The sequence below is a fragment of the Zingiber officinale genome, chromosome 2A (assembly GCF_018446385.1).
Source record: "Zingiber officinale cultivar Zhangliang chromosome 2A, Zo_v1.1, whole genome shotgun sequence".
NCBI classification, from domain to species: domain Eukaryota; kingdom Viridiplantae; phylum Streptophyta; class Magnoliopsida; order Zingiberales; family Zingiberaceae; genus Zingiber; species Zingiber officinale.
The window spans coordinates 39188340-39207172 of NC_055988.1; the positions used below are offsets into that span (position 1 = coordinate 39188340).

Here is an 18833-nt window from a genome sequence, read left to right on the forward strand (position 1 = left end):
GGCCCGCCAACGGAAGAGTTCGACGAGGGCGTTGACTTCATCGGGTGGGGGTGGTTTGTTACCCCCTTAAGTTTGGCGGCCAGGCTGGACATGAAGGATTGGCTCGTTGCTCCTTGATCCAGCCTATTGGGCATGTGCGCGGGGCACATGCCAAGCAGCGGAGCATATGGACGGCGCGGGGCTGTCCAAGCCTAAGTTTGGCAGGAGGCAGACTTGGCAAGGCGTGGCATGCGCGCAAGGCATGCCAAGCGAAGCGGCGGCGCGGGGCTGCCCAAGCCCAAGCCTTACAGGAGGAAGGCTTGGCAAAACAGCAAGCATGGCATGGGCGCAGACCATGTCAAACAGCAGATTGGCAGTGCGCGGGGCACTGTCCAAGCCCAAGCCTTATAGGAGGAAGGCTTGGCAAACCAGCGAGCATGGCATGTGCGCAGGCCATGCTAAGTAGCGGACTGGCAGTGCGCGGGGCACTGTCCAAGCCCAAGTCTGCAGGAGGCGGACGTGGCAAACCAGCATGCGTGGCATGGGCGAAAGCCATGCCAAGGAGCAGATTGGCAGTGCGCGGGGCACTGTCCAAGCCTAAGTCTGCAGGAGGCGGACTTAGCAGCGAAGCGGGCGTGGCATGTGTGCTAGACATGCCAAGCGGCCAGTGGAGCAGCAGCATGGGGCTGTCTAAAGCCCAAGCCTTAGTTGAGCAAGGCTTGGCAATGATCCGGGCGTGGTTGTGCACAAGCCATGTCGATGTTGCGGATACGGTAGCACGCGGGGTGTTGCCCAAGCCCGTCGTGCATGCGGCAGGACTTGGCATTGAGGCGAGCAAGGCATGTGTGCTGGGCATGCCGAAGCAGCAAAGGCGGACAGACGGGACTTGTCCGTTGTGCGAGCAGATGGACTTGCTCGTGTTGCCAATGGAGCGGACAGACGGGACTTGTCCGAGGCAACGAACATGTGGGTAGACGGGACTTGCCCGTGGCGCCAAGGAAGTAGACAGACGGGACTTGTTTGTGCCGTGGACCGAGCACTTGGTGTGCGAGCAGACTTTGGCGCGGGGCCAAAGCAACGGAGCCATGGAGAACGCGGACAGACGGGACTTGTTCGTGGTGCGGACAGATGGACTGCCGTGGTGCCAAAGGTGGACAGATGGACTGTCCGTGGTGCCGAAGACTTGGAGCCAATTGTGCGAACACTAGGCGGACAGATGGACTGTTCGTGGGTGCCAACGAAGCCAAGACGTGGTTAAGCACAAGCGGTGCGGATTGACACTTGGCGTGGACCAATGCGGTGAAGCCATGGGGCGAAGCACACGCAGAACATGCTGACACTTGGCGTGGATCCAATGCAGCATTATGATGGAGCAAGCACATGGGTGCAGGCTGCCACTTGGCATGGAGCCAATGGAAGCCAATGACACATGGACGTGGCGGTTTTGTAAGTTGAGGAAGTTATGTCCATGTGGCACAAGTGGTTGGTGTAACCACCTCGTAACCTCCATTGTAACCGCCGCCTATGCATGATAAATAGGCTTGGTGGGTTCATTGGAGAGGCATCCAAGAGGGAGTGCCAAGAGAGTGCCAAAGGTGCAAGGGTGTGCCTAAGGAGTGTGCATTGTGAGCAAATTCGTGGGAATTTGTGAAGGCGGTTTGTGAAGAGTTGTGAGCAACTCGTGAAGGATTTGTATGGGCGGATCCTTAGCGGCTTGTAAGTGATTCTGTAATTGTTCCATTGTATTTCCTTTGTTGAGGCAATAAAGGTTGGGAGTTTTCCCGTAATCTGTTGGTGTTGCTTTGCATGGCTTTCTTGTGGCGTTGCTTTGAGATTTTCGTGTGCCATTGTGGTGCATTTGTTGGGAAGGCTGAGAGTCAAGTGCGGAACTTGGCTGCCGCGCAGGAGATTTTCAGAGGCGAAAAATTTACCCCTGTGACAATACGATCGAGGTGACGGTTTCACCTTTTGTTACCAATGAATAAGAATAATTATTGATTATGACTTAACACTATGAAGTATATTTACATTAAAGGAAAAGAAATGAATAAAGGAAATCACAAACTGCAACTCATTGAGAAGCAAAACTAATTCAATGCACATCCAACCCAATATGATATAGCAAGAGATAATACTTGCTCTGTTAGTGTAAGCCCTAAGTGTAAGTATCTCGTGATAGTTTTGATGTAGTTAACTAAGTTAAGTTAGACCTTGTGTATTTGATCCTTGTGTCTAAGTATTTTGGAGTTTATGAACACAAGAAGTTGAGTGGAAGACATAGTTAGCGAGAAGGATGACACGGGAAGGGAGTCGATGGGCTCGGTGCATCCGAGGGACGAGATGCTGTGGTAGATGAGAAGGATGTGTGCGACGTATGAGGGATGAGAAGTTGGGGAGAAAGCCTACTCGAGCAGAAGGTCGGAGTTGTGTTCGGGTGAGCTTAACTCCGGTTAACTGGAGTATCACCCACGCAAAGAAGATCAGCTAAGGAGCTGATCTACCTCAGGGAAGGCATCTTCAATTGCTTAGAAGAAACTTTCCATGAACAATATCGAAGACGCCTTCCAGTTTGTTGGAGGTGACTTCAATAGCCATTAGCTGAAGATAAAACTTTATCTTTGGAGGATAAACCTTAGCCTAGTGAAGGCATCTTGGACCCACTTGAAGGTGCCTTCAAGCTACGGATAGAATTTTCCAAGGACAATAAAAAGATCCATAGAGCTAGGAAATCAACGATAAATTTCTGTATTCATTTCCTAGTATCTTTTTGAGCTATCAAAGAGTATAAGAGGCTTATCCGCCTTTAACGAAGGAGATTTTTCTAGTGCTTTCATCTGCCTTGGATTAACAACCACGTAGGTTGTAACAACGTAAATCCTGACCTTCTTACTTATTCTTTTTAAGTTGTTATTTTCATTAATGTTAATTGTCTTGAGTTGCTTAATCTAATTGTGCATCCTTGCTAAGTAAAACAAGAGATATTTTTTTTTAAATTATGATTTTAGGCAATTCACTCCTCTCTTGCCGGCCACACGGGACCAACAGGCATTAGAGCTTAATTGCTTTAGAAGGACTAACCGCCGACCAAAGCAAATAAAATGATGGCCGGACTTATCTACACTCCGAAATTTGAGGGGGAGTTCGTCCTATGAAAAAATCGAATGGAGGTATTTTTTTAAAACCGACTTTAAAGTTTTATTAATAATTAAATACGGTTTTGAAGCTCCAAAATATTAAAAAGCCGAATATAAAGAAGAGTACCTTTGGGCAAAGAAAGAGCAAACGGACGAACCAAATTCTACTTACTAAGTGCCACTTCAAGAAATTAGCAGAATCGGCGTTTACGAATCGACAAAGGAACTTTGGGAAAAGTTCTTGGAGCTACACGAAGGAATGTCTGAAGTAAAGCTCACGAAATAGGACTTTCACCGGAATCAACTAACGAACTTCTGGCTAAAAGGAGAGTCAGTAGCGCAACTGCACACCAAACTGAAGGAGTTGATTATCGGACTCACAAATCTCGAATAAAAGATAACAAACCGAGATTCTCTAAGGTACGTATTAAATGCTTTTCCAAGGACACCCGAATGATCCTCTATAGTCGACTCCTATTATATTTCTAAAGATCTAGAGGTAAGTACATTAGAAAGTTTATTTTTCACTTTAGAACTTTACGAATCTATGTGTAGAATTAAAGGAGCTAAGTCAGACAATTGCCCGAAGGCAAGAACAGACAATCCAGACTCCGAAACATCCATCGACGAAGACGAGGTAGCATTAATGGTAAGAAGGTTTAGGAAATTTATTAATACTAATAAATTTAACAAGTTATAGGCGAAAAAGCACCTTCGGGCTGGGCTTGAAATGTTGTTTCGTGCTAGGCTGCATAGACGGTTTTTATCGTTATGCTAGGGAAGCGAAATAGGCACCCTACGCTTGACCATTTTGAGTACGTGTCAAGAGCAACAGCGCATCCCAAATGTGTCGTCGGACGCTTCAGGTGACGACCGGTCATGACCGGTCCCAAGCCTGGATAAAGGAGGAAGGTTGTGTTAGGCTGCCAGCCAGCGTCAAATTATGACAAATATTCAATGTATGAATCCATTAAACTATTGTGCTAATGCTAAGTTATTCCCCGGAAGGAACGCGTTGCAGGGTCCAACTGTAATGTCTCGGCAAGGATCGCTACATCTCCAAAACTCGGGTGTAGTAATAAATATACAAGAGTTCGCGTTACAGGGTCTCAGCAAGGACCGCTACATCTCCATTAGAACTTGGGTGTAGTGTTAAATAGACAAGAGTTCTCACACCATAGGTTGTATAAGAACAAATATGATAGGAAAACTAATAATTTAAGATTTGGAACATGGAACATGGAACATAGGAACTCTCACTGGTAAATCAATGGAGGTAGTAGATATGATGATTAGGAGAAAAATTAGTATTTTGTGTGTACAAGAGATAAAATGGACAGGCGAGAAGGCAAAGATGATAGAGAACTCGGGTTTTAAGTTATGGTACACTGAAAAGAGTAAAGCAAGAAATGGAGTGGGTATTATTGTAAATAGTTTGTTAAAGGATGAAGTTGTAGGAGTAGTTAGAAAAGTGGATAAAATTATAATCCTTAAGATAATAGTGGCGAAAGAAACTATGAACATAATTAGCGTATATACACCACAAGTAGGATTAGATGAAGCTACCAAATCAAGGTTTTGGGAGGACTTAGATGAAATATTACAAAATATTCCATCAAATGAAATGATTTTAATAGGAGGTGATCTAAATGAGCATGTCATAGTGAAAAATAAGGAATATGAGAGAGTACATGGGAGTTGTGAGTTTGGAACGAGGAATGAGGAAAGGAAAACTATATTAGATTTTGCGATAGCATATGACCTTATATTAGTTAATACGCTTTTTAAGAAAAGAGAAGAACACTTAATCACATTCAAAAGTGGGAATAATAAATCGCAAATTGACTTTCTTATGGTTAGGAAGAAGGATAGAAAGATTTGTAAAGATTGCAAAGTCATCCCTGAAGAAAGCTTAACTACCCAACATATGGTAGTAGTGTTGGATATACGTCTCAAACATAGTATCAATAGAAAGAAAATATATACAATTCCTAGAATTAAGTGGTGGAAGTTAAAGGATGGGAAGCAAAATATATTTAAGGAGAAGGTTGAAGTACAAACATTAGGTGAAATATACGATAACTCTAATACAACATGGGATAAGATGGTATCAAAGTTGAAAATAATAGCTAAGATTGTACTTGGTGAGTCAAAGGGACATGCACCACTAAGTAAAGAACCTTGGTGGTGGCATGAGAAAGTATAAGAGAAAGTGAAGGAAAAACGAATAGCTTATAAGAAATTATATATTTGTAAGAACGAGGAAAACTTAAAAAAATATACAATAGCCAAGAAAGAAGCTAAGAAAGTAGTGAGTGAAGCAAAAAATGAAACTTTTGAACGGTTATAACAAAAATTGGATATAAAAGAAGAGGAAAGAGATATTTATCGAATATCTAAAATGAGAGAAAGGAAAACAAGAGATCTTAGCCAAATAAAATGTATTAAAGATGTATATAATAAAGTATTAGTAAACGATGGAGAAATAAAAGAGCGGTGGAAGAGGTATTTTCATCAACTTTTTAATGAAGGTTTAGGTGACCAACTTAACTTAGGTAATTTAATTAGGTCAAATGAGCATAGAAATTTTAATTTTTATCGTAGACTTCAAACTTTAGAAGTAAAACAAACTTTAAATGAAATACACAATGGAAAAGCCGTTGGACCAGATGATATTCCGATAGAGGTATGGAAGTACTTAGGGAAACAAGGTATTGAGTGACTTACAAAATTATTTAACATGATACTGAAAACGAAAAAAATGCTTGATCAATGGAGGATAAGTACTCTAGTTCCCTTATATAAGAACAAGAGAGACGTACAAAATTGTGCAAACTATAGGGATATTAAGCTAATCAGTCATACTATGAAACTTTGGGAAAAAGTAATAGAAAAAATATTAAGGAAGGAGACAACAGTCACAGAAAATCAATTTGGGTTCATGCCTGGAAGGTCGACAATAAAAGCTATACATCTTCTTAGACAATTAATTGAAAAATATCGGGAGCAAAAACAAGATCTACATATAGTATTCATTGACTTAGAAAAAGCTTATGATAGAGTCCCAAGAGAAATTATATGGAGAATTTTAGAAAAGAGAAGTGTTAGCGTAACATATATTAAACTAATTAAGGATATATATAAGGATGTAACGACTAGAGTAAAGACTTAAGGCGGAGTAACTGAAGCATTTCCAATAAAGATAGGGTTACATCAAGGATCAGTTCTAAGTCCTTATCTTTTTACACTAATTATGGACGAACTCACTGCGCACATTCAAGACACAGTACTGTGGTGCATATTGTTTGCAGATGATATTATTTTGGTAGATGAGACACGTGAAGGAGTAAATGCTAAACTAGAATCTTGGAGGGAAACACTATAAGGGAAAGGTTTTAAGCTTATTAGATTAAAGACAAAATATATGGAATTTAAGTTTAGCAATATTAGAAATAATGAAACAATTGTTAAGATAGGAGAGGACGAGTTGCTCGGAACCGAGAGATTTAAATATTTAGGATCATTTTTACAAAATGATGGAGGGATTGAGAGAGATGTCTTACATAGAATACAAACAGGATGGGTGAAATGGAGGGGAGCGTCGAGTGTTTTATGTGACCGTAAAGTACCTCTTAAACTTAAAGGTAAGTTCTATAAAATCGCAGTTAGACCTGTTATATTATATGGAGCTGAATGTTGGGTTATGACCCGAGCACATGAGCAGAAGATGAGAGTTGCAGAAATGAGGATGTTAAGGTGGATGTGTGGGCATATGAAGATGGACAAAATAAGAAATGAGAGTATTAGAGAGAAAGTCGGAGTTGCATCTATTGAGGAAAAACTCCGAGAGACACGTTTAAGATGGTACGGATATGTACTTAGACGACCAATAAATGCTCCAGTTAGGCGGTGTGAAACTATGATAAACATGCATATCAAACGAGGAAGAGGAAGACCAAAAAAGACTTGGTTAGCAACAATAAAACAAGATAAAATTTATTTAAATATATATGATGATATAATAGGAGATAGAGTTCAATGGCATAAAAGGATTCATACAGCTACCCCCACCTAGTGGGAAAAGGCTGGGTTGTTGTTGTTGTTGTTGTTGTTGCTAGGGAAGCGAAATAGGCACCCCATGCTTGACCATTTTGAGTACGTGTCAAGAGCAACAGGGCATCCCAAATGTGTCGCCGGACGCTTCAAGTGCCGCCGGAGGCGTCATGGGGCGCTTGAAGCGTCACGGGCGCTAGAGGCGTCATGATGCGATGCTTCCTGTGTCACCAGCGGCGTGTAGGGCGTTGAAGGTGTCGCGGGTGCGCATCACCGGCGCTCACCGCAAACGCGCATCACGGGTGCTTGCCGAGGGCGCGCGCGCGTCGCGGGCATATCTTGTGCAAAATTAATATTGTAATTTAAATAATTTAAGCAATTCCCACTTAAGTGATATTTTAAAGAGACTTTCATAAACCTTAATTAAATTATCTCAATACAATATCAAAATATATTTAAAATTTTTTAAAAATCAATAAATTTTATTAAATTATATTATGAAATTGTTTTTACCGTTTTAAATTTTATTTAAAAATTCTTAAAAATTCTAATAAATTAAATTTATATTCTGTATTTTTTTAATTAGTTATATTTTTTTAGTGTTTTAATATTTAATTGATATTTTAATATTTTTTATTATTTTTAAATATATATTATTTAAATTAATAATTAATTAAATGAATAAATAGTTATTTTATATAATTATTATATATAAAATAACTTCTTTGTATTAATTTATATAATTATGATTATTTAATCTGGGCATTGGAGAACTATAGAGGTTATCTAAGTAAAATATTACAAGAACTAATGTTTCCATCTGATTTATGCCACTCGTTTTAGTATTAATAAGGTAATATATTATGATGTATTCATTTTAATTCGAATTATTGATAGATCTATTTTCTTTACAGAAAACTATATTTAATTATATTTTCTAACAATATTAAGTTGTTAATAATAAAAAACTTATATAAAATTAATATATAACTTATTTTTAAATTATACACAATAAATATATTTATCTAATAATTACTATATATAAATAAAAAAAATACCGAAACTGTATCGGTACGACACGATATAATACTGAAATCGTATCGTTCTATGTAGAACCGAAACCTTGGGTCAAAATTTTAAATCTTGGATTCAAATGTATCCTTTGTTGCCCTCTGAGATAAATGAGATGAAGTTATTATGCATCTTCTCGTTATATATGAATCCTAGAAATCTAAATCACCTGTAGGAAGAGTTCACGATGGCCAAAGTTTGTTGTCTGGTTTTGATAATTCTTAGCATTGATACTTATTTATGGATGCTCTAGTTCCATCTCTAACTTTGCAATGCACTTCATTCTTCTCCTATACCTTTTTTTTGCATTTTTCCCTTCTCCCATTGAAAATTTTCTCATATTGATGGATATTGATGAGGCAGCACAATATAGGAGTAAAGTTAGGTTCTAATACCACTTGATGTACCACTAGGATGAATGTGTACCTTGAATGATAATTTTATAGGGTGATGACCTTAATAATGATCTCGTGCAAGAGAAGAAAAAATATACATGAACAAACAATTGTATTATTGCGTAAATAATGAAACCAATGAGACAAAAGCCTAGTTTGTGGGTCATACAATAACTTGGTCTCATCTAACTTAAGCAAAATATAGTAGATTTGCTAGAAATAGTACAAGTATAAATGATAAAAATTGACCAACTTGATAGAAATCAAGGTTTAAGTATCTCTCTCCGAGCTATGCTTTTGGTCCTCATCTGGAATGCTACTGTTCTGGTGCCTTACCAACATGTGGTGCTAGTGGCACCATTAAGAGAAGGGAGGAATCTGGAAGTAGAAAAATAGTACCAATTAGGAGGGTAGAATTGGGAGGAGGAAGAAGGCAGAGTTAATTGAAGGAGCTAAAAACTTTGGCCGGTTGATGACTTACTTGGGAGAGCTTCTCCTGGAAGTATTATGTCCTTGCCTCCTCATGGCAAGAAGAAGCACCTACTTGGTCTTGACTTACTCTTTTCTTGTGTTGCCTTGCCCTTGTTCTCACATTGTCTCACCCTTCTGCTCAGATGGACTCCCCTTGTCTCATGTCGCCTTACTTGATATCAAGGAAGCTACTCAAGTCAGGGAAAACAGTAAGTGTCGACAAGGTGGGAGAATCCTCACATACCTGTGCCAAGTTCACTCCCCATTCTGTACTGTAAAGATCAAATTTTATTTTTCTTGTGATAATTGATGTCATTGATGGTTGATATTTTTACTATGTTTGTCCTCCTTTTACCTGTATATTTTCTTTAACGTTAATATTTCATGTAATTGATTGTAGTTTAACATAAAATTCCACTAGTACTGTCATCTAGCATGTGTTCATCTTTGTAAGTCAGAGTTGTTCCTTACTGACGGTTGCAGGAATCCGAGGATAACATTGAGATACTGAACCTCTTAGATCCATCATCAGCTAATATGATCGTGGGTACTATTTCAATTTTGTGTTATGTTGAGGTATGCTCATCCTGCATTATTTTGTGTGAAGCAAGAGAAATACTAGGCTTGGTTCTCTATGTTTCTGAAACTACTTTTGCTATATGACAGGATCCAATTGAAACAGAAAAATCCTTTGCACACCGTATCTTATCAATTGTGGTATTTCTTTCCATTTCTTTATTTTCCTTTCTTTAGTTAAGTTCCATTAAGTACTTAGAAGAAATTGTACTTCCTTTGTGATTCATTAACTTGATATTTTTTTTTTCAAAAATAGGAATCAATGCAAGGGTTATTTTCTCTAAATTCTGAATTCTTTTTTTCCCAATCTTGATGTTTAAGTTGATTAATAATAATGTCCAATCCATATTCCTGTTCTCTTATAAAGAATAGGTCTCTTCCCTTGGCCTCGTTGTCTCTATATTGATCTCACAAGTCTCTCTGGTATAGGCTCATATGTGTCCCATCTATATCGCTATAATAATCGTTCGTATCTCAGCAATGTCGTGAATGATTCAAACTACGAAAGATCTAACCCTAACGGTTGAACCCTATGGCCCTTGACTTTCTTCCTCTCTTCCTCCCCCGTTCCCTTCGTTGGATTGGTGCTTGTTGCAGCCCCGTATTGGCGGGAGTTGCATCGGGCTATCTTTTTTTATATTCTTATTTTGTTAATGTGCATAGTGCTAATAGTGATGTTATTGTAAAATTAGTTCCATTTCTAACAAACAACCATCAATTTTTCCTTGGGATTTAGCATTTTTTTTATCTAATTCTCCATCATAGAGAATCAATTCTCAATGAAGCATATATTATGTATATGTATACACAATAAACATATATAACACACTCACATATCAGATATGAAGAGTTATGCTAATGCAGATACACATTCACAATTAAACAATACGAACAAGTGAACTTTAATAATTTTGAGCCATGTGTATGTTAGTATTAGCCTTAAGAGCCAATTATGAGATAATTAGGCTTATTGGGTTAATGTCCTTATTGGGTTAATTGGTTAATCCAATATGGTAAAATCGAACCCATTAAAGATGATTAATAGAGATTAATTATGCATTAAAGAGGGAAGATCATTGAGTTAGACTCAAATCGATCCAACTATTTGATTGAGTCCAATTCGAATTAGACTTATAGAGTCAATTCGGATTGATGAGGATCAATGAGTTGAACTCATTGGATGAACCCAAATTCACCAAGGAAGAGGAAAAATCAAGATTTAATTGGATTAATGGAGGACTTAATTGGATTAACGGAGAATTAATGTCAATTAAAACTGTTGGAATATTGTAACATAATTAGGGGTATTATTGTAATTATGTTGTATATTCTCCTCTATATAAGACAATAACTTTGTGGTGTCTATGACACGGGTTTCTCTTTTTAACATGGTATCAGAGCCAAAATTCTAATTTTCTGCGCCGTCATTCCTCTCTCGCACACGCACAGTGCCGTTCGCCAAAACCTTAATTTTCTTCCCCTTGTTCCAATGGAGCGCATCATCCACATCTTCTATGGTGAGTCCCTTGTCCCGCAGGTGGCCAACGCTGTCCTCCCCGTTGCAACCAGGGCGTCTCTTACAACTAGGAAAACGCAACACTTCTTCTTCCTTTCTCCTCCGAGAAGGGTTACGGAACAGCGCCTCTAGCTCCTCCTCGCGATTTTCTGCTAGGGCACGGAACAGCGCCTCCCGCACCACTTCTTCTTCCTTTCTCCTCCGAGAAGGGTTATGCCTTCTCCTCCGACGTTTGGCGACACCAACCCTCACGCTACCTTCTGTAGTTGCTCGCCCATGAGGTTGTTCCAACTGCTGAATCAGGAGTACACCACTAACTTCTACTTCCTCAGCTACATCTTGTTCACCAAAGACTTGTGTGCAACCACGACCCTTGTCACACCCCGAGGAAGTTCCTGTCCGAAGAAATTTCGGCAGCACCTCCCCTGTACGGGTGACAATCTGAAACATTTATACAAAGCCCTCAGGGCCACATATACCTCGGCCAACACGGCCGGAACAATAACAGTAATAAAAATATAACACAAAGTCATCCACCCAATTTATATCATCAGCCCACTCGGCTGGAACAAAAATCCAAAACACAGCAGAAAAACGATAGAAAACCAAAATACATGACATGGTAGCCGGCTAGGCTTACACCACACCACAAAACACCACTCCGGAAACAAAGTCAAAACACAAGCTAGTTACACAAATACCAAGTACAAATGGACAACAACGAAGACAGATCTTCTGAGGTGACATGGGACCAGCAGGCAGGATACTCCAAGCGACACCATAAACAACCTGGTACCTGAAAAAGATAGTGTCCACGGGGGTGAGTTCAACAACTCAGCGAATACCAATAGACATGCCTAATAAGAAATATCTAACAGCAATAAACATGAAATACAACTTTCTAATCATATATAGAAAATATGCAAAACTGTAAGGTAACTGAGGAAGCTGTACTCACCAGGAACTCCTATCCAGAACAAAAGGGTCATCAAACCAGATACACAATATGCCTCCTGTATGCATGTCAAACAAATGCATCCACCAAAATGCAGCATATAAGTGCAGCAAACACAAGCAAATAAATGCAATAAATGCATATGATGTCAATGACATGGTCACCCCTGACGCCAGTCAGTCATCTCACACACAATGGTGATACTGGGTGGGTAGGGTTGTGACAACTGTGCACTCTGACGTCACTGCTCCTGATGAGTGACCGAATGGACGGGATGCTGTCGGAGTACACACATACTCCTACCCCAAATCATAAATGGGGGAGCTCAATGCTCTCATCTCTCGGTACACATTGACGGGGAGGAAATCTCTGCCGGCTACCACGCTGCGTCTCACTACCCATGAGCGGACCAACGGAGCCAAACAAAGCCCAACCGCCTGTCGGCTACCACGCTGCTACACTAAAACCAGCGGAGCCAAACAGAGCAGAACTGTCTGCTGGCTACCACGCAGAGTCACCAGACTAACGGAGCCAAACAGCAGAACTGTCACACACCTGTCTGATTTACCACTAACCCATGAGTGGTGGTGTGTACGGATACATGTAACTGGCGATGTGCTCGATAATAATGGAGCAGACTATCGCACAGCATGCAATCATGCAAGATGATGTATGACACTAAACATGGCAATATCATGAACAACATAACGAGATCCATATATATAAACATAAAATGTGTACCACAGGACAATGTATCAAATGAAAGGTACACAAATCAGATAGGATATCAAATAAACCCTAAGTCCTGAATATATCCACCTCCATAAAATATGTACCAACAATGTACATGGATCAAAGCAAAAGGTCTAGGTACACAGATCAAGTATGTTATAAAAATATGGATACACATGTCAGATAATAAAAAAAATCCAGAATCTTGTCCTAAACTCAGTAAAGCATGGTATGTCACTTACTCTAGGAACTAAGGTACTCATGGCAATAATCACAAGGTATAAACATGGATACATAACAAGCGACAAAACAGAACATGCTATGGATATCAAACTGTGACATACCAAAAACAACATGATCATTGCTTGTAGCTATAAAATACTATGCATATCCAAATGACAATATCATAAAAGATAAGTCAAGAGGTACCCGCCTTCATACGCAGGTCGTATCAACCGTCCTCAACAAGTCCAAGAGATCGCATCCAACTCAAATCCTACAAATACAGGGTATTCAACAACACTAAGGATCTATGATCAACATATCAACTATTAATCCCTCTAATCTGATCCAACCCTTTCCTTCACATCAATTTAATCCAAGAACACATAAACTAATGATCCACTTATCCAATCAAGTTCACTACCATCAACTACTAAGCATCATAAATCAACCTCAAAACTTACCCGAATTCAAGTGGGTTGCTGATAGCTCACCATCAAAGGATGACTTTAGATCGGAAGGTTGGCCGAAGCCATGGATCGTCCACGAACAGCACAGCTAGAGCTGCAATGGCTAACAACACCTATAAAGATTCCAAAACAAGTCACTCCTTGCAATCCTCATTCCACATCAATTGAAATCAAAGCTGAATACCAACAATCCCAAACTTGTATCCCACAAATTCTGTTACCTCACTGGCACAACACTTGGCACCTTCTCCAGCAGTGATGAATCCATCCAACAACCAATTCATCTCAAGAAAGCCGGTACACTGTGGTAGGGATCTGGAATCCAAGAATTTCTGATCTGATGATAAACTACAGCGACCACCGACCAAGATCAGAACAAGGAGAGGTAAGGAAACAACCATACCTTCTTAGGCCAGAAGAGGCGATCGATGGCTGAGTTAGACTCGGAGCTAGGGCACGGCCGAAAATCAGAGGGCTCTCGATGGCTGGCAGCTAGGGCACAGGGAATTAGCCGGCGCTAGGGATCTCCACGGCGATGGGGTGAGGGGCGATGGTTGGCCTCGGCGCGCAGATCAGATGAGAGGAGATAAAGTGCCGAGAAATTGGGGCTTTGTACGCGTGGGGAAAGCGAGGAAACTACTCGGCGCCGGTTAGGGCACGGAAGAAGGCAGTGTCGAGTGATCGGCGCCATCGCTCGGCAAGGAGGAAGAGAAGGGGGTCTCGGCCGCGTCGGCTGTGGCGCCAATATGGGTGCTAGGGAACAGATCAGCAGTGTGCGAGCACAGGGGAGAAGGAGTTGGCCGGCTCTCTGTTCCCCGGCGTCGTCGACGTCGGGCAGAGGAGAGGAGAAGTGATCGGCGCAGAGTGAGGGAAGAAGAAAAGAGGGGGAACAGTTATGGCACGAGAGAGGAAAAGAAGAAAAGAAAAAGAAAAATAGAAAAGAAAATTCGACTTTTCCTCGTTAAAATAGGGTAGCCTAAACAGGCTTTTCCGGACCCTATTTTTATCCCCGTAAACTCGTTCATACGAGCTCCGAAAAATTCTCAGAAAATTTCTAAAAATTCCGGAAAATTCCCTTATCATTAATCGCTATTTTTTGGTATTTTACAACCCTCGTCTTCTCTGGTACTGTTTTCTCCGGTAGTCAGGAGCCTTTCTTCACAGTTCTTTCTAAACTAATCAATGGCTACATCCGGCGTCCCAAAGCTAGATACCCCAATCTTTACTGGCCACATCATTGCACCTCTCTCTTTCGAGTGATAAAGATTACATCTCTTGGGCATCTCACATTGAGCTTTGGCTTGTTGGACAGGGTTATGAGACACATCTCACTTAAACTGAAGAAGATGTTCAAGTCGCCGATCGTCCTCTATGAAAGAAGGTTGACGCTCAATTGTGTTGTATTATCCGAGCCACCATCAATCCATCTCTTAGGAATGTCTTTCGTACTCACAAAACCTGCAAAGCTGTTTGAACACAGGCTCAACAACTCTTTACAAACACCTCTCGGTGACTCTATCAAGTTTGTGAAGATCTCATGACCATCCTCAGTGTCCATCAAATTAAGGATTTAATGTCAACTTACCTGGGTTTGATCTCTAGCCTTCTTTGTGACTTCAATGAACTGCAACCACTTGTGGCTAATCTTCTTAAAGAGCTTGAAAATCGGAAGAAATTTTTTATGTCCCTGGCTTTATATGGTCTACCCACATATTATTCTCATGTTCATGATCAAATCCTGGACAACCCGAAGCTACCATGGACAATACCTGAGCGACTCTCCTCCGTGTCCTGGCCAAGATCTTGACGATGCCTCATTCCATTACTGTTGACTCGTCAGCTTTGGTCTCTCGATACAACAACAGACCTTCGCCCACCGCCTGGGCCACACGATTAATAAGTGCCGGGGTCTGCATGGTCGACCTCCTCACGCTGCTCAGATCGTTCAGAGTTCTGTTGTTTCTTCAGCTTCCACTTCACAGTTAACACCGGATTCAACTCCACCACTTTCCTATAATGACTTTCTGAAATGATTTGAGGATCGTCAGGCTTCTGATTCCACTGTTACTGTTGCACACGCTGGTAATTCCTTTGCTGGTATATCTCACTCTTCAGGTCCTTGGGTTTTTGATTCTGGGGCCACCAATCATATCACTGGTAATAAATCCCTATTTTCTTCTCTCACTACTTTTGGTTATTTACCAATTGTCACAATGGGCAATAGCTCCCAAACTCAGTCCAAGGGTATTGGTATTGTTCATCTTTTTCCGTCTCTTTTCATTCATAATGTTCTTTATGTTCCCGGAGCTCCCTTTAATTTATTGTCAATAAGTCAACTTACTCGGTCTCTTAATTGTGTCATTCCTTTTACTAAAACGTCTGTTTCCTTACAGGACCGGAGTACGGGGAGGATGATTAGCTTCGGATGTGAGTCTCATGTCCTTTATCGGCTGCAACAACCCTCTCTTGTTGGTTCAACAGCGACATCTCCACTTATTCATGCTTAGTTAGTCTTTCTCACTTAGAGTCTGTCTTGTGAGTCGTGTTAGTTAGGTAAGCATATTCGTAGTTCTTTTTCTCCTCGCATTGTGAGTCGGGCTAAGACCCCTTTACTTTAGTTCATTCTGATGTTTGGGTCCGAGTCGTGTTTCTTCTACATTAGGATTACGATATTTTGTTACTTTTATAGACGATTTTTCCTGTTGTACATGGTTATATCTGATGAAGGAACGTTCAGAATTATTTTCTATTTTTCAATCTTTTTTTCATGAAATCAAAACTCAGCTTAGTATTTCTCTTCGAACTTTGCAAAGTGATAATGCACACGAGTATCTTTCTACTCAGTTTCGTTCCTTCTTGGCATCTCATGGTGTGTTGCATCGCACGTCTTGCTCTCATACCCCTCAACAGAATGGGGTTGCAGAATGCAAGAATCGTCATCTCCTTAAGACCACTCGGACTCTTCTTCTCCATTCTCATATTCCTTATCAGTTTTGGGGTGATGCCGTACATACTGCGTGTTATCTCATCAATCGCATGCCTTCCTCCACTCTCCAGGGTAAAATACCTCATCATATTCTCTACCCTCATCATCCTCTTCATCTTTTACCACCTCGGGTCTTTGGTTCTATTTGTTTTGCTCATGATCTTGATCCTGGCATTGATAAACTCTCTCCCCGGTCTCATAAGTGCATTTTCCTTGGTACCCACGGTCTTAGAAAGGGTACAAGTGTTATTCCCCTACTCTTCGTCGATACTTCATCTCTATTGATGTCACATTCTTTGATTCAGTTTCATTTTTTGGGCCTCTCGCTTTCCAGTTCGAGGTATCTCCCTCTTTACCTGCACCAGTGATTATCTTTTGTCCTCTGACGGCGCCTCTATCATCCCTAGCCTCGTCTCTTCCTTTACAGGTTTATCAGTGTCGTTCTCGTCCTGCTTTGCCGCATCCTAGCACTGACACTGCCGTAGACACATCTTTGGAAACAAGTCCTTCGCCGTTTCCTCCGGTCCCATTTCTTGACTTTGATATTCCCATTGCACTTCGAAAGGGTATGCGTTCCACTTGTAATCCTTCTCCTCACTATGTTTCTTTGAGTTATCATCATCTTTCTCCTTCCTATTATTCTTTTCTTTCTTCCTTATCGTTTATTTCTCTTCCAAAGGCTGCAGGTGATGCCTTTGCCCATCCAGGATGGAAACCGACTATGCTTGATGAAATTTGTGCTTTACAGAGTAGTGGGGCCTGGGACCTCGTTCCTCTGCCACCTAGGAAGTCATTTGTTGGTTGTCGATGAGTATATATGGTGAAGGTTGGTCTAGACGGTATGGTTGACAGACTTAAGGCTCGTCTTGTCGCTAAAGGTTATACTCAGATCTTTGGATTGGATTATGGGGATACTTTTTCTCCTATTGCCAAGATATCTTCTGTACGCCTATTCCTGTCAATTGCTACAATTCGCCATTGGCCTCTTTATCAGTTGGACATAAAAAATGCATTCTTACATGGTGATCTACTCGAGGGAGTCTACATTGAGCAACCTTTATATTTTGTTACTCGGGGGGAGTCTTCGAGTGTTGTATGTTGCCTGCGAAAATCTTTATATGACCTCAAACAATCACCCAGAGCATGGTTTGGTAGATTTAGTACTGTAATTTAATAGTTTGGCATGACTCGGAGCGAGACACACCATTCTGTCTTTTATTGCCACTCATCTACTGATTGCATCTACGTAGTGGTTTATGTTGATGATATTGTCATCACAGGTAGTGATCATCTTGGGATCTCACAGGTAAAATAATATCTTTTCAAACATTTCCATACAAAGGATCTCGACAAACTCAAATACTTCTTGGGGATAGAAGTAGTACAGTCTAAACAGGGGATCACCATATCCCAAAGGAAGTATGCAATGAATATTTTGGAAGAAACAGAAATGTTAAACTCAAAGACAGTCGACAACCCTATGAATCCTAATGTCAAGCTCATGCCAAATCAGGGGCAACCTCTTCCAGATCCTGAATGGTACGTACAGACGATTAGTAGGGCAACTAAGCTACACTGTTACTCATCCGGATATCTCATTTGCGGTAAGTGTAGTAAGTCAGTTTCTCAAATCTCAATGCAAAGAACATTGGGATGCTGTGACTCGCATTATTATATATATATATCAGAAGTGCACCAAGAAAGGGTCTTTTTTATGCAAACAAAGGACATACTTGAGTTGTACGATACCCTGATGCAGATTGGGCAGGATCTCCCACTGATAGAAGGTTCACTTTTGGGTTTTGTATATTTGTCGGAGGTAACCTTATTTCTTGGAAAATCAAAAAGCAGAATGTTGTGGCAAGATCCAGTGCAGAAGCAGGATATCGAGGTATGACCATAACTAGTCAAGAGCTTATATGGCTAAAACAGTTGCTTTAGGAACCTAGGTTTGGGGAAGTTACATAAATGTCACTTATATGTGACAACTAGGTTGCCATGCATATTGCCTCGAACTTATTTTTTTCATGAGAGGACAAAGCATATTGAAGTTGACTGTTACTTTGGTAGAGAAAAGGTCATATCAGGAGAAATATCTACTAGTTTTGTCAACTCACATGATCAGCTAACAGATATATTCACTAAGTCACTGAGAGGTCCCCGAATTGACTATATATGTAACAAGCTTGGTGCATATGATTTATATTCTCCAGCTTGAGGGGGAGTGTTGGAATATTGTAACATAACTAGGGGTATTATTGTAATTATGCTAT

The 18833-nt window shown here is 40.6% G+C and overlaps 1 protein-coding gene across 5 annotated transcripts in view; it reads left to right on the forward strand.

Annotated features, from left to right (window-relative positions):
* The window catches only part of LOC122041048 (phosphatidylserine decarboxylase proenzyme 2-like), a 136791-nt gene that overhangs the window by 49731 nt on the left and 68227 nt on the right, over nt 1-18833 (forward strand). For 2 of the 5 annotated variants that reach the window (XM_042600584.1, XM_042600586.1), the window contains exons 6-7: nt 9587-9679; nt 9770-9820. The exons of 1 other annotated variant lie outside the window; for it this stretch is intronic. In XM_042600584.1, the coding sequence (XP_042456518.1) occupies nt 9587-9679; nt 9770-9820 (144 nt within the window). Of the gene's footprint in view, nt 1-9140; nt 9180-9246; nt 9328-9586; nt 9680-9769; nt 9821-18833 lie in introns of those variants that run through there. 2 more of the 5 variants (XM_042600587.1, XM_042600588.1) reach the window with 2 other exon arrangements.